The following is a 26,640-nucleotide window of genomic DNA, read 5'->3' on the forward strand; positions in this document are numbered from 1 at the left end:
GTATATGACTTAAGGCAAATCACCTAGGCTTTTGAGCTCTTGGTTTTCCTTATCTATAACATGAGGGGATCAGACTAGATGATTTCTAAATTTCCTTCTAACTCTAAAATTTTTATTATTTTCATTCTTGAAGCTGGTTAGTTTCTGGTCAGAGTGGGTTGGAGGGGAAGACCTAAGATATCCTGCCCCCCCAAAAAAAATGAAATTTAGGACTTTCCCATTAGCCCCATTGCCTGATAACTTTTTCTGAATAGATGCATTTTGAGAGTCCATAATCCATTCTGTCACAATAAATGAATATTTTGAATTCATTTGCTTTTTTCATAAATGGATATAAAATTTACATGGTTTCTCCTGTATTGTTGGCATGCAGAATAGTACAGTGAGAAAAGTGCTGGTCAGAGGACTTGGATTCATATTTTAGCTCTGACACTAACTCCCTGTGTAACATTGAGTAAGACACTTAGCACTTCTGGACTTCAGTGTCCTCAACTCTGAAATGTAGGGTTTAGACTCAATGACTTCAGAGGGCCCTATGATTTTTTTTTTCTGAATAAAACATTTTAGCACATTGGTCAATTCCTGGTGAATGGTCACTGTATAGATGTTTGTGAATTTCATTTTATTTATATGATATAATCAAGTGAACTCTTCAGTAATTCAGTCATCTTTGACTCTTTGTGACCCCATGGACCCTAATAGCACACTAGGCCTTTTTTTTCCTCCACCATCTTTTGAAGTCTGTCCAACCTCATATTCACTGCTTCCATAAAACTATATCCATTTCATCCTCTGCTGCCACCTTCTCCTTTTGCCTTTAATCTTTCCCAGCATCAAGTCCTTTCCATTGAGTCACATCTTCTCATTATGTGGCCAAAGTATCTAAGACTCAGTTTCAGTATTTGACTCCTTAGTGAATAGTTTGAATTAATTTCTTTAAGTATTAACTGATTTGATCTATGTGCTGTCCAAGGTACTCTCAGAAGTCTTCTCTACCACCACAATTTGAAAGCATCAATTCTGTAGCATTCAGCTTTCCTTATAGTCCAACTTTCACACTCATACATTGCTGCTGGAAAAATAAACAACATACCTTTGACATAGCTACGGACCTTTGTTGGTAGGGTGATGTCTCTGCTTTTTAGTATATTGTGCAGATTTGCCAAAGATATCCTTCCAAGAAGCAAGCATCTTTTAATTTTGTGGCTGCAGTCTCCATCTATAGTGATCTTTGAGCCTCAAAATTAAAAAAAAAAAAATCTGACACTTCTTCTCCTTCTGTTGCCAGGAAGTGATGGGACCATTTGTCATGATCTTAATTTTGTTTTGTTTTGTTTTTTAATGTTAAGCTTCAATCCAACTTTTACACCCTTGGCTTTTACCTTCATCAAGAGGCTTCTTAATTCTTCTTCACCTTCTACCATCAGAATGGTATTGTGTGCATATCTGAAAGTATTGATATTTCTCCCAAAAACCTTAATTCTGGCTTTGATTCATCAAGGCTGGCATTTCACGTAATGCACTCAGCATATAAGTTAAATAAATAAGGTGACAATATATAGCTTTTTTGTACTCCTTTTCCAATCAGTTGTTTCATGTTTGGTTTTAATTGTTGCTTCTTGACCCACATACAGGTTCCTCAGGAGACAAGTAAGATGTTTTGGTACTCCCATATCTTCAAGGACTTACCACATTTTGTTGTGACCCACACAAAGGTTTTAGTGTAGTCAATCAATGAAGCAAAATAGATTGTGTTGTGTTCATTTTTTTTTCCTGTAACACTCTTGCATTCTCCATAATCAAGCAAATATTTGCAATTTGGTCTCTAGTTCCTCTGCCTCTTTGAAAATCAGCCTACTCTTCTAGTAATTCTCAATTCATGTATTGCTGAAGCCTAGCTTTAGTATTTCAGTATTCTTTTATGTAAATTAGAACAAAAAATTGTCTAAGCTGTTCTTTAATATATATATAAGCAAATGTTTATATCTCTTAGTTGGTTTCCATATTCTTATTGATAATAAGAAGATTAATGGAAATAATTTTAGCTTGCATTTGTATATTTCAAAAAGATGAGTTGATAGTACCTAATTATCTAATAAAACAACTAAATTTTTTAAAGTTAAAGTTGTAACAACTCAAGCCAAAAAGTACTACCAATTTCTCAAGATCATAGAATTTAGAACTGTTTCTGCAATGTTATAGCCAGAGAAAATATTAAAAATTATTATGTGTTTGACCTAATAGTGTAATTAAGTCAAAGGCAAATAAATGCTATAGTTTCTTAAGTTATGTAAGTTTTTCCTGGTGTTGATAATAATAGCTAGCATTTTTATAATGATTTTGTGGTGACAAATGTTATCTCCAAATTACTAATTTTATCCTCACAAAAAGTTTGTGAGGCAGATTCTATTATTATCCCCATCTTACAAATGATGAAACTGAGACACTGAATATAGTGCCTGTAGGTGCTTAACAAATGTTTACTGAATGATTAAATGACTTGTTCAGGGTCACACAACTAGTATCAGAGGCAAGATTTGAACTCGGGCCTTCTTTCCTGACTCCAACTCAAACACTCTTGTCTACTGAACCACCTAGCTGCCTCTACTTGTGAGAGTTTAAAACAACTCTGCTGAAAGATAAACAGCTTTTTGTGGGAGATGGTGAGGACTCATAATGTTTATGACCATCAGTTATATCTTAGTTATATCTGAGATGCTTTAATAATAGCTAGCATTTATATAGCATCTACTACATGTCAGGTACTATGCTAAGAGCTTAACAAGTATTATTTGATTCTCACAACAATCCTGAGTGGTAGATGCTATTATTATCCCCATTTTATAGTTTAGGAAACTGAGTGATTTGCCTATGGTCAACTAAGAAGTGTCTGAGGTCAAATTTTTTTTTGGGGGGGGTGAGGCAATTGGGGTTAAGTGACTTAGCCAGAGTCACACAATCAGATTTGAATTCGGGTCCTCCTGACTCCAGGGCTGGTGCTCTATCCATTGTACCACCTAGCTGCCTCCTGAGGTCAGATTTGAACTCAGATTTTCCTGACTTCAGTCTCAGAGCTATGTCTATTACACTACCTAGTTCTTTTGCTGTTATTTGGAAGTATCTTTGTAGAAACAATCACCTGAGAATGTGGAGGGACTTTTGAGAAGTAAGTGTGTCTATAGGAAGAAAGAAGTATTCTGAAAATGGTGGGTCAAGGTAGCCAATTTTTTCAAATAAGACATACTAATTAATAGTGATTTAGAGCATTTTTTCATATGACTATAGATGGCTTTAATTTCTTCATCTGAGAACTGCCTGTTCATATATTTTGACCCTTTATCAATTGGGAAATTGTATTGTTAGAAATTTTACTTAATTCAAGAGAGATATCGCTTACCTTCCCCAACTCCCTCCCAGGAGATTAGGAGTGATTCAGTCTTAAGAACTGGGTTTTTCCTCCATAGATAATTGTCTTCTCATTTACTAGAGCTCACACTCTTCATTGCTATCTTCTAACCAAGTCTAAATAGAATGTCTTTTTTTAAAGGCCCCCTCAAGCATAAAGGTCAATCCTATAGCTAGGTGATGACAATCTTAATAGAACATTTTCTATCTCAAAAAATGATAACAAATACTAAGTACTTACTTCTTAACAGCACCTTCTCTGCATCGCTTGCCCCATACGGTCTGAAATTATATCGATTCTTCATAGTTTCTGTTACTTTAATTTTATATTCTATGATACTATCAATTGAGCTGGGAGAAAATCAATTAGTAAGAGATCCCTTGATCAATCCCCACCACCACCACATTAACTATAAATTCCCTCCATGGTGACTATTAGAGTATGTAACACACAGTAGATAATATAAAATGAGTAGATGAGAAATCTAGAGGCCTATAGATTTGTCCATTAGTATCTATTCTGTCACTTTGTGGTTCCTACCCATCCTCCCAGTTCCTTAGCTATATAGGTCCTCACTGTTAAAAGTCTCCTGTACACTGCAGTCGCACAGAAAGTTCTCCTGTGTTATTTTTGGAGGCAATGAAGGAGGCTTGATGACACGAGGTCATTTCTGACAGCTTTTACCATGTCAAAAAATGATGCTCTATACCTTGGATTGTGGCCAAGCCATCCCCATGCTCAGAGTACAATGGTTATTAAAAGCTTGAACAATTCCAGTATGAAACTGTAGTATGCTTAGAATGATAGACAACTCCAAGAATGACTCCTGGCAGTGTAAACTGTGCTCCACTTATTCCATGATTTCAAGTTACTCATTTGATAAACACCTGTCTCTCCACTGGAAATTCAATAATGAGGCTTATTATTTGACTTTAATGCTGACCTTGGGTACTCTTTTGGATGATTTCAACTTGTAACCAAGAGATCACCTTTTCCTTTGAGAAATCATACATAGATTGATATTCTGTCGCATTTAAGATCTAACTGGCGTGAGGATTTCTTCTAGTATAGCCTCTGTGATTCTTGCCTTTGTCTTTTCCTAAGTCTTCCATAAAGCATCTATCCAATGCATTGGAAAACCTTTCTCTAGTAAAGGGGTTCTTAACCTGGGGTCTGAAGATCATGTATACATTTCAGGGGGTACATGAACTTGGATTGAAAAAAATGGATTTTTTGGTAACCTATGTATTTGTATGCATTTAAAAACTAAGAAAGGGCCCATAGGTTTTGCCAGGCTACTAAAAGAGTCCAGGACACAAAAATATAGTTAAGTATGCCTGCTCTGTTTCTTTTAATATTTCATAGTTAGATACCAGTGCAGCACATAGGCTATTTATCTGTTATGCCTGGGGCTCATTATATGACCCACCTCCCTATTCTTCTGATCATAAATTTTCTTAATCATTTCTTTTATACTGTTTCTCACATACAGGTCAATATTTGTAATTTCTACCCATGTTAAACCAATCATGATTGCTTGGGTGACTTTTGTTGCTAATTTTTTTAATTGTAGTGTTTCCTAATTCACAGCTTAAACACATCATAATATTATAGAAAAAATACAAGCTGAATATAAAAGGGGAAAGCAAGAGTCATGTAATTAAATCAAAAGCAACTAAAGAAATTATTTCAAGGTGGCACATCTATAAAAAATAGAATATGAATGTACTCCTCAAGAAAGGATGGTTTAAAATTAAAAAAAAAAGTTCCCAGCACTTGAGTGACAGGAGGCAGTTTATAAAATAGATCAGTTGAGTATTGTAGGAAATAAACTGTAGATGAACTTCGCTGCTTGAGTGAACCAAAAATAAATAAATAAGGCAAAGAATGAGCACTATCTTCCTTTCAGGTCTTCTCTGGAGTTGAAAATCATATAGTTAATGTTTTTAAATTAGTTATTAATATAACTTTTTAATAGTTTGCTTGCTATGGTGAAATCACTTTCAGTTCTTTACACATGGCAATATCCGTTACATCAAGGGACTTTAATAGAGAAAATTGCTTATCCAAAATTAAACAAACAAGTTTGAATAAAATAAGAAAAGAGAGAACAAATCCCTATAAACACTTGAGGATTTTCAAGTCTTCATGATAGAATATATAAGATATTCATAAATTGCAAGTATTTTTCTTCCTCAGTTATGTTTTCAAAACTCACCTGGGATGAAAGTACATTCTAAAGGACTATTTAGAGTGGGGAGGAGGGGAGAAACTCTAGTCATTATAATTCTCATTGTTCAGTCTAGGTGAATGAAATGGATTATGTCTGAAGTAGGTTGTTTTTTCTTTCCTTTTTTTCTTTTAACACAGAACTGCTTCATGCTAGAGATAAGAACTAGACAAAATATTTGGAAGTTAAAAGGTTATATCCTTTATTATTGATTCTTTTTATACTTTGAATAGGCAAAGAAGTTGCTTCTTAAAAATATTATGGCTGGATAATTAAAAAGGAAAAAAAAGAACAGGTTACAGTAGTAACCTTCCATCCTTGTGGATATTTGAACATATTATAACCAGGAAAATTCTATTAATGGCATATCTACTTTTTATTTGCCCCCAAGCTGGAACATTGGAAACTGGAAATAAATATTTGCTACCAAGTTAAAAGGGCAAATTTAACTCATTTTAATACAATTCCATTTTTTTTGTCCTTTATATAAAATAAGATTTGGTAAAAATGTATTTATTAATCCTCATCAAGGATTTCAATTTTTACAAAATGGAAAATATAGGCATGTATATGTAAACTGGAGTTTATAATCCAAAGATTCAGTGTAAAAATACAGACTTTTATCTCTGCTTACTTTACAGCTTAAAAAAACCCCAGAAGTCATCAGACTGAATTACTTAAATTATATCAATTCAAATTAAAGATAATCTTTACATTGCTTGAGAAGATAATCTTGAGTAGGTTTAAGTATAAATTGTCTTTAATATGTTTCAGGATTCACCCTGCTGATCCTACCATAGGAATTGTATTCTTTTCTAAAGTAGTAACTAAAACAATATCTTGCAGTTTTATATCAGGATCAAATATAAGTTGGAAGAAAATTCCATTCTAATCTACTATATTCAATGAACAGACAAAGAGAATCTGAAAGTTGGAAGTGTTTCAGGTGCTTTCTAATTGAAAACAGATCTGACTAGATATCTCCTGTACAATATCCCCAAGAAATGAGGATTCAGCCTTCCCTTGAAGACTCCCAATGAGGGTACAGCCACTACTCCTTGGGGGCAGCCCATCCTGTTTTTTAATGGTTTGAATTCTTAAGAAACTGATTTCATGTGCCTCTTCTACATGACAGCCCTTTAAATACTCCAATATAATTTTCCTATTGCCCCTAAGTCTTCTTTACTTCAGATTAAAAATTCCTCATTCCTTCCATTGATCCTCATTTGCTGTAGACTTCAGTCCCACTCACCATTTTGTTGTATTTCTTGGGACCCTCTCCAGCTTCTCAATATCCTTCTTAATATGTAGCATCCCAAACTGAGTGCACTATTCAAGATGTGATCTGACCAGGGCAGAATCTCCCTACTATCACCTCTCTTATTCTAGACACTAAGTCTGTCAAGGCATTCTAAGATCACATTAACTGTTTGCCATGATACAATTTTGATTCATATCGAGCTCATAGTCCCTTCAAATCTTCATGTCTTTTACACGTGAAGAGTTTTCTAATGATACTTTCTCCATCTTGTACTTAAAAAGTTATTTTTAAGGGTATGAAGGAGACTTACATTTATCTCCATCAAATCTTATCTTTTAAAATTTGATCTATTATTCTAATCTGTCAGCATCCTTTGGGATCTTGGTTCTGTGATCTAAAATGTTATCTGCCCTCACATACTTGTGTCAGCTGTACAGTTTATTAGCATGTTATATATGCCTACAGTCAAGTCAATGAAAATAATTTCAAATAGCATGGGATCAAGAATATATCCTTAGGATATTGTTAGAGACCTTCCTCCATACTGTCCATTGTTGACTCTTCTCTAGTTCTAGTCCTTCAACATGTTCTGAATCCACCTAACTTTAGTATACCACATCTTTCCAACATGTCCACAGATAAAACATTGCTAAAAACTGTAAGACGTTTCCCTGAAACCCAGCTAATATTTGCCTACTATTTTCCCTGACATACCCAATACAACTATGCTGTCAAAAAAAAAGAAGTAAAGGTTAGTCTACGATGACTTATTACTCTCCTTGGTTTTATTTATTTAGGTTCTACAACTGTACTGGTAGGTCAATATATCCCAATCTTACCCTCACTTCATTGAAAAGGAAGGAAATCGTATTAGGGAAGGGGAAAGGAAAAGCAATTTATTAAGCATCTACTATGTGCCAGGCACTTTGCAAATATTATCTCACAACAACTGTGTGATGTGTTGTTGGTCACTTGCATCCGACTCTTCTTGACTTCGTTTAGGGTTTTCTTGGCAAAGATACTGGAGGGGTTTGCTATTTCCTTCCTCTGCTCATTTTACAGAATAGGAACTGAGGCAAACAGGGTTAAGTTGTTTGCCCAGTATGACACAGCTCCTAAGTGTCTGAGGTCACATTTGAACTCAGGTCCTCCTGACTTAAGGGCCATGGCTTTATCTACTGTACCACTTACTTGCCCCTCTGTGATGTAGGTTCTAGTATTATCTCCATTTTACTTTTGAGGAAACTAAAGCAGATAGAGTTAAAGTGACTTCCTTAGGATTATTCATCTAATTAAGTATCTGAGGCTAGATTTGAATTTAGATCTTCCTGACTCTAAGCCCAGCACTCTATCCATTGGACCATATAGCTTCCTTTCTTTTCAGGTGTCCTTTTGCAAAAAACAATGGCAATTTGGACAACATGACAACACATATAATAGTAACTGCCAAAAACATCATTGGCAAAATCTGTAATTTCCTTGGTATATGGATCTCAGAGTGAAGAAATCACTTATTCCAATGTAGATCGATGATGACTCTTTGCTACATATCAAATCATATCCTATCATCATCTTCATCATCATCATCATGAAACAGCTTACATTTATATATTGCTTTACATACATATAGATTTAAAATAGGTTTTCACAATAACCCTGCAATGTGGTTAGAACATGTTTTGTTACTCTAATTTCATTGATGAGAAAACTGATACAGATATTAAAGGATTTGCTTACATTTTACACATCAAGATGTTTATGGAACTCTGAATCAAAGAAGCAATTTTTTTTAATGAGATCCTTTCTTTTTTCTGCTGAACTGTGTTTCCTTTCTTTGAGTGTACATAAGTACTGCTTGTAATGTAGTGAGAAGATCACTGCATAGGAATTCAAGTGACCTAGTTTTTAGGCCCAATCCTGCTCCTAATTTTGCTGTGTGATCTTGGGAAACTCATTTAATCTTGAAGTAGACCTCTACAATACTTTGTAATTACAAAATTCTAGATTTTCTTTTTAGTTAGGCATGAAAATCTTGTATTACTCAAGAATTCTTGAGGGGAAGATGTTATCTCTCTGAGGCTGAGAAAACTGAAGAAATAAACACATTCTTAGTTGTAAATCTTCTGACAATTCAAAGAAAAATGTTCCAGATAATTATATTGTGGAGGACTACAAGTATGCCACTATTTATAGAATTCATAATCTAGGGGAAAAATTTTGAACAGAAAACAAAATTTTCATGATGACATCAAGGACACAGTTGTTCTGGGGGGGAGGTGGGGGAGTAGGGGGGAAGATAATAGAACTACATCATATGAAAAAGACAGCTGGTTGCAGAAAGAGTGATTGACAGATTACTAATAACTTGGTTTAAAAAGAAAGAACATCTGCATGACAAGCTGTGGTTAAAAAAAAGGTATATTTTGGATTAAGTAGTATGAGCAATAATAAGAAGACAGATGTTACCCTACAAAATTGCAACCCAAATAAAATCAAAGAATATCTGTCTATATTTGTATATCTCTATTTCTTTTTTTTTAAAACAGTAACCAAAAAAACCCTGAAAAAATAGTCTAAATTAATTTATATACACACACATACATTCTTAAAGCTTTGGGCATTCACTGGCTTAGGTAGCACATTCTGGAGGTTGAATTATGTCTATAGTGTACTATTCTTAGAGTCAGAAAGACCTTAGTTCAAATACATCTTTATATACTTATTAGCCATATGACCATAGGCGAGTAACTTAACCTGACTGTGCCTCATTTTCTTGATTTGAAATATAAGAGAGTTGGACCCAATGACCTGCAATGACCAGAGATGGTCCTCTCCATCTCTAAATCTACTATCCTATAAATTTTCTGGATAATTGCATAAACATGAATGAATTAAATTTGCTTTTATATTCATTTTTTCATGCATGCATGATTCTAAATGACCTTACAAGACATCCATGTTTAAATAAAATTCTATACAAAGGGCACTGAGACTACTTTTACAAGCCACATATATAAATATTTTTTACTGCATCATACTCACACCTTATTGATCTCTAGGGAAGGGAATGTCACTCTCTTAATAGGCTTTTGTATTGCTTAAGAATTCTCACTGTCTTCTGGGAGTCAAACTGGAGGAGTAAGAAGTAAGTCACTTTTGCCTTCCTTTATTGACCTCTGAAAGCCCAGAAAATATTGCCCAGGAAAAACCCTGGAACAGCTTAATGAGCAGAAAGATGGGATGCATCAGTCTTGTAGCCCAGGAAACTTCAGGGGATTAACAGGAAAGGCCCCTCTCACTCTGAGGAAGGTGGAGCAGTATAGAACTGGAGGCATCCCAGCAAGCCAGTGGAAAGCCCCACCTCAGCATACCAGGGGGAGCTCCTGAACCCCAGGGTGGAGGGGCAGGCAAGCACCAACACCAGGACCCCCAAGTGCCTCAGTGCAGGCAGGGGAACCTGTAGACACCAGCTCAGAAAACCACCACTACAATGGCATTCTCCAGCAGCCAAATCTCGAGGTACCTCAGCAAAACTCTGGGAAGCACAACTCCAAGAGGTAAAGCTCCAGACTGGCAAACATCCTCCAGCAGCAAAACATCCCTGTGCAAGGCCTAGGTGAGCAGGAGCCAAAGAAAGGAGTGTAAGGCCTGGGTGAGCAGGCATCCCTAGGCCAGACTCCCCATCCCTACCCCTCAAGATCCAGTATTGCTGATTCCAGCCCAACACCAGGTAAGCTGCCAGAACCCTGAAGCTTCCAACTGCTAGCACCTGATTCTCCAGCACACAAAGTCAGTGACCAGGCCCCATGATCCCACCACAAGAAGCTTGGGGGGGGGCAGCAGATGGCACAGTAGATAGAGCACCAGCCCTGGAGTCAGGAAGAACTGAGTTCAAATCTGGCCTCAGACACTTGACACTTACTAGCTGTGTGACCCTGGGCAAGTCACTTAACCCCCATTGCCTAGCCAAAAGAAGAAGAAGAAGAAGAATCTTGGGTCCATGCCCCCTACTCTCCAACAGGAGAGGTCAGTTTTTTTTTAAAGCCAAGAAATAAGTGAACACAGTGAGCAAAAAGAAATGGACAATGACCATAGATTCCTATTATGAGGACAGGGAAAATCAAGGCAGAAATTCATAAGAGAACAACATTGTCAATATACCCATATCTGAAATCTCAAAAGGGAATATGAACTGGTCTCAAGCACAAAAACCCTTCTTGGAAGAGTTCAAGAAGGATTTTAAAAGTTAAATAAGAGAGGCAGAGTAAAAATTGGTAAAAGAAATGATAGGTATTCAAGAGAGAGTCAATAGCTTGGAAAAGGAAGGACAAAAATTAACTGTGGAAAACAAGTCCTTAAAAAATACAATTGGCCAAATGGAAAAAAGTACACTGAAGAAAACAACTCCTTAAAAAGCAGAATTGGCCAAATGGAAAAGGAGGAACAAAAACTCACTGAGGAGAAGAACTCCTTAAAAAGTAAAATGGACCAAATGGAAAAGGAGGTACAAAATCTAATAGAAGAAAACAATTCATTAAAAATTTGAATTGGGCAAATGTAAACTAATTGGTCTACCTGAAAACCATGGTGAAAAGAAGAACCTGGACAGCATCTTTCAGGAAATCATCAAGGAAAACTGCCCTGAGCTCTGAGAACCAGACAGTAAGATAGTCATCAAAAGAATCCACCCATCACCTCCTTAAAGAGATCCCAAATTGAAAACACAAAGGAATATAGTAGCCAAATTCCAAAATTACCAGGTCAAAGAGAAAATACTGCAAGCAATCAGAAAGAAGCAATTTAAATATCATGTAACCACCAGCAGGATTATGAGGGACTTTGCAGCTTCTACATTTAAAAGATCATAGGGCGAGGAATACGATATTCCATAAGGCAAAGGAGTTTGGATTACAACCAAGGATCAACTACCCAGTGAAACTGACCATAATCTTTCAGGAGAAGAGATGGATATTCAATGAAATAGATAACTTTCAAACCTTTCAAAAGACCAGAGCTCTACAGAAAATTTGATCTTCAAATACAAGATTCAAGAGAGACATAAAAAGGAAAAACAGGACAGAAAAAAACATGTTATTAACAAGGGCAAACTGTTTACATCCCTAAAAGGGAAGATAACTCTTGAGAACTTTTAAATGCCATTTAAAAGGGATATACATAGAGGGGGTGTGTGCAGGTTGACTTTGATGTAATGATAAAAAATCTAATTAAGTGGGTTAAATGGATCTAATTAAGTGGATTAAATGGATCTAATTAAGGAATTGTACTGGGAGAAAAGGAAAGGAGGAGACAGGCAAGGGTAAATTACATTACATGAAAAGGCACAAAAACATTACAGTAGAGAGAAAGAAGCGAGGGAGATGAGCATTGTTTGAACATTACTCTCATCAGATTTGGTTCAAAGAGGGAAGAACATAATCAGTTAGGTATAGAAATCTAACTTACCCTATAGGAAGTAGGACAGGAAAGGGAAAAGAAGATGGAGGGGATGAATTGAAAGGAGGGAAGAAGTAGTAAATGTAAAGGGGAAGAAAAGGGAGGGGGTTAATAGAAGGGAGGATGGATTGAGAGAGGTAGTGTTCAAAAGCAAAACACTAGTGAGGAGGGAAAGGGAGAAAGGAGAAAGAAAAGCATAAACAAGGGGGTGGGAAATAGGATGGAGAGACAGATAGTAATCATAACTGTGAATATGAATGAGATGAACTCTCCCATAAAATGGAAGTAGATAGCAGAGTGGATTAAAAATCATACTCCTACAATATTTTGTTTACAAGAAACGCATTTGAAGCAGAGGGATACACACAGAGTAGAGGTAAAAGCCTGGGACAGAATATATTATGCTTCAGCTGAAGTAAAAAAAAGCAGGAGTAGCAATCCTGATTTCAGACAAAGCAAAAGCAAAAATAGATCTAATTAAAAGAGATAAGGAAGGAAACTATATCCTGCTAAAAGATACCATAGACAATGAAGTAATATCATTACTAAACATATAAGCACCAAGTGTTATAGCATCCAAATTCTTAGAGGAGAAGTTAAGAGAGTAACAGGAAGAAATAGACAATGAAACTATACTAGTGGGGAACCTCAACCTCCCCCTCTCAGAACTAGAAAAATCTAAACACAAAATAAACAAGAAAGAGATAAGTAGAATTTTAGAAAAGTTAGATATGATTGCCGTCTGAAGAAAATTGAATGAGGATAGAAAGGAATATACTTTTTTCTCAGTGGTACATGGCACCTACACAAAAATTGACCATGTACTAGGGCATAAAACCTCACAATCTGATGCGGAAAGGCAGAAGTATTAAATGTATCCTTTTCATATCATGTTGCAATAAAAATTAGATTGTAATAAAGGGCCATGCAAAGATAGACTAAAAATTAATTGGAAACTAAATAATCTAATCCTAAAGAATGAGTGAGTCAAATAGCAAATCACAGAAACATTCAAAAACTTCATCCAAGAGAATGACAATAATGAGACAATATTCCAAAACTTATGGGATGTAGCCCAAGTGGTTCTTAGAGTAAGTTTTATATCTCTCAATGATTACATGAATAAAATAGAGAAAGAGGAGATCAATGAATTGGGCATGCAACTAAAAAATTAGACACAGAACAAATTAAAAATACCCAATTAAATACCAAATTAGAAATTCTGAAAACCAAAGGAGAGATTAATAAAATTGAAATTAAGAAAATTATTGAACTAATAAGTAAAATTAAGAGCTGGTTTTATGAAAAAAAACAATAAAATAGATAAACTTTAGTTAATTTGCTTTAAAATAAGACAGAAGAAAACCAAATTACCAGCATCAAAAATGTAAAGGGTGAATTCACCGCTAATGAAGAAGAAATTAAAACAATAATTAGGAACTATTTTGCCCAACTGTATGCTAATAAATTTGACAATTTCAGTTAAATTGATGAATATTTACAAAAATATAAATTGCCCAGATTAACAGAAGAGGAAATAAAATACTTAAATAACCCCATTTCAGAAAAAGATATTTAACAAGTGATCAATGAACTCCCTAAGAAAAAATCTCCAGGGCCAGATGGATTTACAAATGAATTCTACCAAATATTTAAAGAAGAACTAATTCCAATACTATATAAACTATTTGGGAAAATAAGTAAAGAAGGAATCCTACCAAATTCTTTTTATGATACAGATATGGTGCTGATATCTAAACTGGGAAGAGCCAAAACAGAGAAAGAAAACTATAGACCAATTTCCCTAATGAATATAGAGGCAAAAATTCTAAATAAAATATTAGCAAAGAGATTACATCAACTTATCTCCAGGATAATACACTATGGTAAGGTCAGATTTATACCAGGAATGCAGGGCTGGTTCAATATTAGGAAAATTATCAGCATAATTGATCATCTCAACATCAAAACTAACAGAAATCATGATTATCTCAATAGATGCAGAAAAATCTTTTGACAAAATACAATACCCAGTCCTATTAGAAACACTAGAGAACATAGGATTAAATGGAGTATGCCTTAAAATAATAGATAGGATCTATCTAAAACCATCAGCAAGTATTACATGTAATGGGGATAAACTAGAAGCATTTCAATAAAATCAGGAGTGAAACAAAGATGTCCATTATCACCACTGTTATTCAATATTGTACTAGAAATGTAAGCTTTAGCAATGAGAAGAAAAAAAAACATTGAAGGAATTAGAATAGGCAAAGAAACAAAGCTATCATTCTTTGCAAATGATATGATGGTATGCTTACAGAATCCTAGAGAATCAAGTAAAAAATGGCTTGAAATAATAAACAAATTTAGCAAAGTTGCAGGATATAAAATAAACCCACTTAAATCATTGGCGTTTCTATATATTACTAACACTAACACTAACTAGCAAGAGATAGAAAGAGAAATTCCATTTAAAGTTACAGTAGACATTAGAAAATATTTGGGTGTCTATCTGCCAAAACAAAACCAGGAACTATATGAGCATAATTGCAAAACACTTTTCACACAAATAAAGTCAGATCTAAATAATTGGAAAAATATCAGTTGCTTATGGGTAGGTTGAGCTAATATAATAAAAATAACAATTTTACCTAAATTAATTTACTTATTCAGTGTCATATCAATCAAACTACCAAAAATTATTTTATAGAGCTAGAAAAAACAATAACAATAATCATCTGGAAGAACAAAAGTTTCAGAATATCAAGGGAATTAATGAAAAAAAATGCAAGGTGGCCTACCTGTACCAAATCTTAAGTTGTATTATAAAGCAGCAATCATCAAAACTACTTGGTACTAGCTAAGAAATAGAGTGGTGGATCAGTGGAATAGGCTAGGTATGCAAGACACAATAGTCAATGACTATCATAATCTACTATTTGATAAATCTAAAGACTCCAACTTCTGGGATTAGAACTCACTATTTACCAAAAACTTCTGGGAAAACTGGAAAAGAGTATGGCAGAAACTAGGCATAGACCAACATCTTATACCCTATACCAAGATAAAATCAAAATAGGTACATGATTTAGATATAAACAAGGATACTATAAGCAAAGTAGGAGAGTAAAGAATAGTTTACCTATCAAATCTATGGAGAAAGGAATTATTTATGGCCAAACAAGAGATAGAAAACATTATGACATGCAAAATGGATGACTTTCATTGCGTCAAATTGAAAAGCTTTTGCACAGAGAAAGCCAATGCAACCAATATTTGAAGTGAAGGAGAAAGCTGGGAAACAATCTTTACAACCAGTGTCTGTGATAAAGACCTCATTTCTAAAATATATAGAGAACTAAGTTGAATTTATAAGAATACAAGTCATTGTATTTTGACCAATTGATAAATGGTCAAAGGATATGAACAGGCAATTTTCAGAGGAAGAAATTAAAGCTATCTATATTAATATGAAAAAATGCTTACATCACTATTGATAAGAGAAATGCAAATAAAAACAACTCTGAGGTACCATCTAACACCTATCTGATCAGCTAATATGACAGAAAAAGAAAATGATGAATGATGGAGAAAATGTGGAAAAATTGGAACACTAGTGCATTCTTTTTTTTTTTTTTTTGGTGAGGCATTTGGGGTTAAGTGACTTGCCTAGGTCACACAGCTAGTAAGTGTTAAGTGTCTGAGACTGGATTTGAACTCAGGTCCTCCTGACTCAAAGGCCAGAGCTCTATTGACTGAGCCACCTAGCTGCCCCTAACACTAATACATTCTTGGTGGAGTTGTGAATTGATCCAACCATTCTGGAGAGCAATTTGGAACTATGCCCAAAAGGCTATAAAACTGTGCATACCCTTTGACCCAGCAATAGCACTTCTAGGGCTGTATCCCAAAGAGATCATAAATATGGGGAAAGGACCCACATGTACAAAAATATTTATAGCAGCTTTTTTTTGTGGTGGCAAAGAATTGGAAATTGAGGGGTTGCCCATCAATTGGGGAATGGCTGAACAAGCTGTGGTATATAAATGTAATGGAATATTATTGTGTAATAAGAAATGATGAGCAGGTGGACTTCAGAAAAACCTGAAGAGACTTTTATGAACTGATTCTGAGTGAAGTGAGCAGAACCAGGAGAATTTGTACACAGTAACAGCCACACTGTGCAATGACTGACTTTGATAGACTTAGCTCTTCTCAGCAATGCAAGGATCTAAGACAACTCCAAAAGACTCACAATGGAAAAAGCTAGCCACATCCAGAAAAAGAACTATGGAATCTGAATGCAGATGGAAGCGTACTATTTACTCTCCTTTTCTTTTATTTTTTTGTTCTGATTCCTCTTTTTTGTGGTTCCTCCCATTGGTTCTAATTCTTCTTTACATCATGACAAATGTGAAAATATGCTTAATATGAACATATAAGTAGAGCCTATATCAGATTGCATGCTGTTTTGGGGAGGAGGAGCAAATTTGAAACTCAAAATCTTATGGAAGTGAATGTTGAAAACCAAATATTAATAAATAAATTCTTTAATAAAAAAAAAGAATTCTCACTGTCAGAGATGGGAAGAAGTAATCTTGATGACCGCTCTGTGTTAGGGCTTTAACCAACTGTAAAAGAGAAACAAAAATGTCTTTTTTACTTTTGTTTTAAAATCTCAAGAGATGGAGTTCCCATAATCCTCACTTCAGCTTGTGCCCTTCACTGGTGCTTGACAAGTGGGAAAAAAAGCATCCGTCATTTGAATTGTTTTATCTGAATTATACTCAAGCAATTTACTTATTTGATATTCTCCCCTCATCCAATAAATTGATAGCTGTGGGTGTTTTTTGGTCATTTAGTATCCATTCACATAATTTAAGTCCCAATTTCTTCCCCTTAACCTCTCCTATTTCCCATACCCATACACACAGATAACTTTTAGGGTGCCAACCTAAGTCTGGCTGTCTGATGTTGAGATAACAAGGTGAAAAGTAAGGTTAACCTAATGGTTAATGTTATATGAAGGGGAAAGTACACATTATTCTCTCAAACTACCTATGTTATAGTGGACAAGTCACTTAACTTTCTTAGGTCTAAGTTTCTTTGATGATAAAATGAAGAGGTTGGAATAGATGGCCTCTGTGGTCCCTTCCAGCTATAAATCAGTGATCCTATGACTGATTTTTGAGAAGTTCAAAAAATTATGAATTTTTATATTCTTAAAGCTGAAAAAGGGTTAAAATATTATTTAGTCTAACTCCCCAACATAAATTCTGAATAAGCATTTGTAGATGATGTTGATGTGGGAATTCCTATTTAGTTTGCCCTTGGAGGTTCCTTCCAACTGCAAGATCTTATGAATCTTCAGTCCACCGATATAGTTAGCGTTTGTATCAACTTTGACCCTTTTCCATCTCAAGCTCAAAAAACTTTAGGTAAATCATACACAAGGCATTGAGAATATCAGGAATGTTAATACAGAAGAGAAAGTAATGTAGCTGAGCTAGACTTCCACTATTTATTATCCATATGAACATGGTAAGCTTATTCCCTTCTCTAGGCCTCAATTTTCCTACTTGATTTTGATTAAGAGATTTGTAATTAGATGCTTTGAACAACAACAAAAAAGCAATGATTCTTTTTTTATTGTTTAGTTGGTTTAGTACATTTAAATAAAATAGAATTTTGATCAAATATTTAAATTATAAATTCAGAACTTAAGAGCCAAATGAACCATCTAATTCAACTCCCCTCATATTATAGAAGAGGTAGCTAAGGAACAGGGAGGTTAAATGACATACAAGAGGCTACATAGGTAGTAAGCATCAAAGAAAGAGTTTGAACCTAAGTTTTCTGACTCCTGTATCTTTGCCAAGAGAAACCCAAAATGGGATCACAAAGACTGGACATGACTGAAATGACTGAACAACAACAACACAAAATTTCTGACTCCAGAGCCAATGTTCTTTCCACTGTGCCATTTGTTAATCACCTCACATGTCAAAGGCACTGTGCTAGATCCTTGGGACAAAAAAAAAACAAAACACAAAAGTGAAAGTCTTTGTCCTCAAGGAGCTTGTATTCTTTTGGTTTTGAACAGGCATTTCTTTCTGGCCTAAGCCATAGGAAAGTTAGCACTATGACTCTTGTGCTTTCTCTTTTTCTATATTTTCCATGTGGAAATTGAATATTTCACTTTTTAGTAGTTTTAATATATATGATATTATTTAAACTGCCATGTGTATCTTGAATCATAATTATATTCCCTCTTTGCTTAAAAATTAAAATGAAGCATAATGAGTAAGTTAAAAAAAAAAACTGAGGCCATTACCATACCTATACAAATTATCTTTTCTTACCATTCTGATTAAAATATAGGTGTTTTCTCCAATCATCTTACATTTATAGTACTAATGTAGAAACTGTTCTTTATTTTAACATGTGAATGAGATAAGTTTCATGACTTTGGATAAGTTTTCTAAGAGGCCAATTTCCCAATAGGAGTCCTTGATGGTTTTGTGAAAATGAGAATATACTTTCAGGAACAATGAAAGAAAGATAGAACAAATAGCCCATGCAAGACCTACACCAAGTTTTAAACAGTACTTTTTTTAAATTGTCAAAATTTACATCCTGAAGTGGGGGAGAAATATGTGAAAGTATAAGGCTGTCTTCTAAGATCACCTACAAAATATTGCTTCACATAAAAACAATATACAGCTTTAGGTGCAGACAAACCTAAATCTTCCTTTCAGTCATATATTTCTTTGTGTTTAACAGCTTATATTCTCTCACTCATTATAATGATTTATTTATTGAATTTCTGTTGTGGAGGGAATTGCTCAACTCAGAGCCCTGTACCAAAAAGAATATGACATGTGGCTATTTTAGGGACCCTAATACTTTCACAGGGGAAGAACTATATTCTTTTCTCCAAAGTCATGAGATCTCTGAAGGAAAGGGGCTGAGGACAATAAACTGTCTGAGCTCAAAGCTGGTATTAACAATTCAGGCCCTATTTATCACCAAGTGGAGAATAAGCACCTCTAACTGTAGTTTCCCTTTCTGGATGTAAGTGCTTGAAAAAAAAAACAGAACAAAACAAAATAAAACAAAACAAAACAACAAAAATAACAAAGATGGGGCAATGTGAGGCAAAAGTAGGGAGGACAGCAGTGATTGGTTGGGAAGTCTTCCAGATAAATTTTTTATGATACACTGACAGGTCCTAATTTACCAGTTGGTGGCTACCAATTAAAATTGCTTTAGCAAGTTATTATGTAGAATTCATTGAGGTAAAAATAATCTGCAAGAAACTGAAGTAGTAAGTAACAAATTTACTGATCAATAAGTTTTGAAAGATTCATAGAAAAGAAATGCTAAGTAAATGAAGGGGAAGACTATATTTTTATTTAATAATTACTGAAAAGAGCATAGCATTTATTTCTCTGTCCCTTCACTCCTTAATTGTTTTTTTTTGTTGTTTGTTTGTTTTTGGGTTTTTTTTTTGTTTTGTTTTTTTGGTGCGGCAATTGGGGTTAAGTGACTTGCCCAGGGTCACACAGCTAGTGTCAAGTGTTTGGTCTGAGGCCAGATTTGAACTCAGGTCCTCCTGACTTCAGGCCAGTGCTCTATCCACTGCGCCACCTAGCTTGTGCCCCCTTCACTCCTTTAGATAATATTCATTTTGTTTCTAGACTTACTGTGGATTATTTAGATTTTGCACTTGGTAATACCTTTGGAGTAATGAACACTGGATATCAAGACTGGGGAATCAGTGTTTAAATCCCAGTCTGACTCTCTCTCTCTCTCTCTCTGTCTCTCTGTCTGTCTGTCTCTCTGTCTTTCTCTCTCTCTCTCAAAAATACAAACACACACACACACACACACACACACACACACACACACGACCAAAGGCAAGTCATAGTAACTTACTTTATAAGTCTACTCTGCCACATATAGAAATTGAAAGATCTGGAAGAGATGATTGCTAAGGTTGCTTCCAGCTCCAAGTTCTAAGAATTTACCTTTTCTTTTTTTCTACTAACAACATGTATTCCCTGTTTTTTTTTTCTCCCTTGAAGGTTTTGATCTAGTAAAATGTGAAGATCCAGGAATCCCAAATTATGGCTATAAGATCCGAGATGAAGGGCATTTTACTGACACCATCGTCCAGTACAGCTGTAATCCTGGGTATGCGATGCATGGTAGTAGCACCATGACCTGCCTGAGTGGAGACCGAAGAGTATGGGACAAGCCTTTGCCTTCATGCATTGGTAATTCTGACTAGGTCATACAGAAACTATCTGTGCAACACTGTCAACCTCTAATTCCAGTAACAAATGTGTTTTAGTCATTTCTCTGAACTTTTGGAGACAGGGAAGATATTTTTCCTCATCCCCTCTCTCCTCCGTTGGGGAAATATGCGGGCTAAGATGAAACTCCATTTCTCATAAAATTGAGGAGGTCTTTCCAGCCTCTCCCTTATCCTTATTCACATTGCGGATTTTTCAAACATGGAAACAATCCTTTCTAAAGCTATTGTATTGAAGTGTTTAATATACATATGTTTATTGGGACCCAAATCATTGTATTATTTTCATATCTTCTGACTTTATATCAGAAATTGGTACTTTCTCAGTTGATAACATGAAGAGGTTTCAGGGAATGATGGGGTTAAGGAAATAGGAAGAGAAAGAGTTCTTAAAAGGTTTTAAAATAATAAAAATATATTTTTATTTTTTCCTTAAAATGTTAATCAATGCAACAAATTATGCAACACAGTAGACTTGTCCAAAACAGGATTGCATATTGATATGCTTTTGTTTTCTCCTCAGCTGAATGTGGTGGTCAAATCCATGCTGCCACATCTGGTCGGATTTTGTCTCCAGGTTACCCTGCACCTTATGATAATAATCTTCATTGCACATGGATCATAGAGGCAGACCCAGGGAAGACCATCAGGTAGTCATTTTACTATGTGCTATGCTGTTTTGGAGAATATAGATTCTGTGTGCTATGCATGAAGGAAAAGGGTGGGGGAGTCACATTACATTAAGCAGTTATCTTTCAGCTGTGGAAGACAGTTCATAAGCAAACCAGGGTTTATGTCCATCATCTCTAAAGACTACCCTAGATGGAGCTTCTGCACTTCTCTTTGGCTCAGTTTCTCATTTGGATACACCTTTGGAAATCTTGAATTAAAATGCATTTAGTAGTCTTACCCAGAATACATGTTTATGGGTATATTAAAACGATGTCACAAGAGAAATTCAGCCATGAGCTACAGATAAGAAGAAAATAATTAAACTGTATAAAATCGGTAGAAGAAAGAACAAAGTGGTTATTCTATTTCTAATGAAAATCTGAATTGACTCTAGTGAACTTTTTTTTTACTTTATGAAAAAATGTCAAAAAAACCTTCAATAATTCATATTAATGCCTCACCATATTTTTAAGTCTAAATTTCAGTATAAAAGTGAATTATAATTATTATGATGGTCTCCAAGTGAATATGAAAAAAAAAATCAATAAATGGGGAAAATAGGATGGAGTGAAAAAGTATCCTTATTTTATTTCAACTTCATTACTCTCTTCTCTTGTGAAGTTCACCCTTCCTGACACTGATTTGGCTTTTTTTATGGAAAGTGTCAAGTAATGGTGTAATAGAGCACTGGATTTGGAATCAGATAATTAAGACTTGAATCTGTTTCTTAACATCTGTGTGACCTTGTCCAGCTCACTTTCCATTTCTGGGCCTCTGTGTCTTCCCCTGTCAAGTAAGCAGGCTGGACTAAATGTCTCTAAGGTCCCTTCAGGCTCTAAAGCCTCTAATCTACCTATCAATTTCTAGCCTTTCAGAAGAAAGACCCTTCATCTATTACTATCTAGCAATCTAAGAATAGCAAGGGGGGTACAATGGATGGAGTGCTGGGCCAGAAGTCAGGAAGACCAGAATTCGAATCTGGTCTTAGACACTTCCTAGCTGTATGACCCTGGGCAAATCACTTAACTTTTATTTGCTTCAGTTTTTTCATCAGTAAAATGAGAATAATAATAGCACTTCCCTCCCAGAGATATTTTTAGGATCAAATGAGTTACTAATTGTAAAGAGCTTAGCACAGTACCTGAAACACAGTAAGCATTACATAAATGTTAGCTATTGTTATTATCAAGGTAGAATTAGTAGTAGCAGATATTGTGAAAACTCATTGTAACCATGTGAACAGAACAATTATTGACTATTGCATAATAACCAGTGAATGATAATAGAAGGAAAAATATTTTCATCTGCCATTTTCTCAAAGTGAAGAGAGATTTAAAAACAGATAAATGTTGGGACATAATTTAAAATGACAAGCATTTGAGTGACAGAATGTTTTTGAGCACATAGTATGAAAATCAGTGGCCTTCATTTATTATATTTGTATCCCCAACTCCTAGCACGATGCTAAACATATAATAAGTATTTAATAAATGCTTGCTGATTGAGTTTTTGAAGGTAAATAGCACTTTTCCAACTTTAGACAAAGATCCTCAGTATTTCTCAAATGTATACTTCTCAAAGTCTTAGTGCAGTTTCAAATTATTAAAGCTTAAAATAGACCTGCATTAGGTATATTTAATAGTTTTAAGCTAAGAAAGCTTAAAATTGCACTAAGCCTTTGCTCACATTCTACTGGGCTAGTTCAAAGAATCATTTTTTTTAATCTAAGTAATAGAAAAATCCTGAGAATTTGTATTTTATTTTTATGATTAAAATATGATATGCTTATATATGCACTTATAAATGCATTGGGGTTATGTCTGGAATATGAATAACAAAATAAATAGCCATAAATCTGAATTTCTCTAAGGGCTCTATTTAGAAAGCAGAGATAGCCAGATTTCTTTATTCATATATGATGTTTTGAGGAGGAAAAGGCTCCCAAATTAACATAGATTTGAGGAAGTCACTAAAACAACACAGGTTTGGAAAACAATGGCTATTCTTTCCCTTTACCTGTAAGTGGGCTGCGATGCAAGTCACATTTCTAATTAAAATAAGACAAACTGAACCCTTTCTGCTTTCAAACTAAATTCATTTTCTGGTTTTGCAGCTCTTAGAGCTATAAACTTTCATTTTGTTCTCCTTACTATCAGTAAAGAAAGCAAACTGCCTTTAGAGGATTGGCAGAAATGTCCCAATATGGCAGCTGAGCTGTTTATTGCTATGACACAAACATATGCTAGAAAGTAGTTTGGTGTTTGGAGAAACTGTCATGACATAAATTGTGGGGAGTGTGAACATCAGGGTATATAGGAAAACCAATGCTAAAATACAGTTGTATGAAGCACAATTAGGGATTCTGTTGTTGTGTTCAGTGTAAGCTTTCCGTCTTTCTGATCTTTCTTGTTTACCTATCATGTCTTTTTTTCATAGTTTTCTTGCCTTTCTATTTTATTTTTCTTTCTTGACTTTCTCTTGCGTTTCTTGTCCTTTTAAAAAATGCCTGAAGTTTTAAAAATGTTATCTTCTATCAAATGTTTATCCACCTGGAATGGTAGATCCATGAAGAAAAAGGAATGAAGCTTTTGACAATTCTTTAGCTAGCCTAATTCCTTAAATACATTTGCTTATTCTCTTAGGTTTTAGTTCTATTGACTATTGTTTATTTCCATATCTCCTTATATAAGGTTATTAAAAGTGCTTTATTTCTTTAATGTAAAAAGACATTGTTATAGGCGATTTGGGCTTGGAGGAGGTTTGTAATTTAAACATGTACATTAGGAAGTAGCTACCTGAGTTGAATTTAATTAAAAGTTTAACCACAAGAGGTTATTGTAAATTTGGCCACATTAAGGGTTCTTTGTAAACATATCTGTAGGAGACCCAGCATATTTCATTGCTGAGCACAGCTATAATTTATATAATAAAGGTAATGGTAATATAAACATCTTTCAAGAAGCAGTATTAAAGGCTGTGTTTTACATAAATTTTATGTGTATGTTGTTCCCTAGTTTTAATTGCTTTTCTGTAAGTGTAATTGTCTGGAAAACTACCTTTGAAAATGTTTCTTTTCTTTAATCTTATAGGAGAAAATGTATTCAGTCATTTGAACAAGGGACCATATGTAAAATTGAAAGATTTTTTTTTCAGAATAATAATTATAATGACTACTGTTTAGGTAGCACTTTAAGGTTTGCAAAGCACTTAACATTTATTGCACATTTGACCCTAAAAACAATCCTATCAGGTAAGTACTATTATTATCACTATTTCACAGATGAGGGAACTGAAGCAAAGGAATGATAAATGATTTGTCACACAGCTAAATATGTATTTGAGGCAGGATTCATATTTCAGATCTTCTGAACTTCAATCTAGTGCTCTATCCATTGTCCCATCTTCAGAATTATAATTATGTCCCTCCCAATGTATTAAGTTCATAGGATTTAGAACTGAAAGTAAATTTAAAGATCATCTAACCCAACACCCACATTTTATAGGGAAGGAAACTGAGGCTCTGAAGGCATCAAGATACGTTCAAGACTGCACAGTAAGCAAGGGACAGAACCGCAGAGCCAGAATGCCAACCTAGGTCCTTTGCCCCTAATTCCAATACTCTTTCCATTACCTCACCCTGGATATTCTGATGCCAGTATTTGGCATCAGCAAAATAATGAAGGAGATGGACTCTGCTTTGACTTTCCCAGTTTTCCACTTTTATTCCTCTGTCTCATTCATTTTCTTAGCAGTCCTTACCCACCACTTTCAGGATTTAATGTTATATTTGTTTCTCCTGTCATTGGAACAAAGTTAATAAACTTTCCAGTCTGTTATAGCTAGTTTTCATTCTTTCTTCCTCTATCCCCTAGAATACCCTTCATTACCAACACAATATATTACATATCTAGAAAGAAGCTGGCCACATACCAAACCTGATATTGAGTATTGAAACAGTGCTGTCTATATATTTCAACTACAGCTGTTTTCTGCAGGATATGTCACAACCTTAATATTTATAACCCTACCTTACCAACTCTCAATTAGTACCATGTTCTCTGTCAAAATGAGGTATTCCATTTCTATTTGGTTTTATAAAACTATACAATAATTGATTGCTACATAGGTTTGTTATTTTTAAAAATAATTTTGAGGTTGCATTGACAATTTTGAAAGCACTGTCTATTTGTGGAGGAGATAATGATAAACGCATGTGGTCAAAATTTCTTTTTTTCTAGGGTTTTTTTCAAGTATGCTATAGAGATGGTATTATATTAAAAGAAATGTCCTATGTTTTATGAATAGTAAGAGCTATTTTATTTCAAAATATAGCACATGTAAACTTAAAGAAGTATGGTTTATTTTTAATGTTTCGGGATGTGCATCATGTTGTTAATTCAGCTACATTACTATTTATTCATAAGATATAATAAGTGAAAGTACTAAAACCAGAAAATTCCCAAACCATAGATTTACTTTGTTGTTATTTTAGTTAAACTGTTTTCCATGTTTATGTCATAGCCCTCAGGGCTGCAGATCAGGGATAAAAATAAACTAGTGCATCTGAATTTTTTGTTTCTTGAGGCATAGCAAGTCTTCTTAAACTGCCATCAGTCAATCAAATTAAAGCATGCAAAATTGTTATAGAAAAGGATATTTGGGATATAACATATTCTTGCCTATATGTTGGTATTTCAAACATATTTATTTGGTTTTGTAAGTGAATTAACAGAAACAGATGTAATAGCTGAACTGATCCGACAGATACAAAATGTGTTTCTGAGTGGGAAATCACCTCTTAGACATTATTTTTTTCATGTTATATATGCTACCATCTAGTGGGGGACTGAGAAAACACTAATAGCATATTGATTGCAGGTTTTTCCAATCTACCTTTGCTTCATCACAATGAGAAACTCTTTCTTAGTCTGTGCTGTGGCATAGTTATGCTTTGTAATGGCCAGTTCTGAAAAATGGAAATTTTTAAGATCTAATAGGAGGTTGTTTTCTCTTAAATTTTTAACCCATGAATGTTTCCTGTTTTTTCTCTTCTTTCACAGTCTCCATTTCATTGTTTTCGACACTGAAATGGCTCATGACATACTCAAGGTTTGGGATGGTCCAATAGACAGCAACATTTTCCTGAAAGAATGGAGTGGGTCTGCTCTGCCTGAGGATATCCACAGCACCTTCAACTCACTGACCCTTCAGTTTGACAGTGACTTTTTTATCAGCAAGTCAGGATTTTCCATTCAATTCTCAAGTAGGTGGAATTTAAACTTTTCTTTAAATCTGAA

General features: G+C 34.7%; 1 protein-coding gene across 1 annotated transcript in view; it reads left to right on the plus strand.

The window, feature by feature from the left end:
* CSMD1 (CUB and Sushi multiple domains 1) overlaps positions 1 to 26,640 on the plus strand; it is a 2,488,924-nt gene that overhangs the window by 1,997,952 nt on the left and 464,332 nt on the right. Inside the window, exons 24-26 of the mRNA XM_027840340.1 lie at positions 20,442 to 20,633; positions 21,195 to 21,321; positions 26,404 to 26,606. Coding sequence (XP_027696141.1) covers positions 20,442 to 20,633; positions 21,195 to 21,321; positions 26,404 to 26,606 — 522 coding nt within the window. The remainder of the gene's footprint in view (positions 1 to 20,441; positions 20,634 to 21,194; positions 21,322 to 26,403; positions 26,607 to 26,640) is intronic.

The sequence above is a fragment of the Vombatus ursinus genome, unplaced genomic scaffold, assembly GCF_900497805.2.
Source record: "Vombatus ursinus unplaced genomic scaffold, bare-nosed wombat genome assembly UNPS02014841.1, whole genome shotgun sequence".
NCBI lineage: Eukaryota > Metazoa > Chordata > Mammalia > Diprotodontia > Vombatidae > Vombatus > Vombatus ursinus.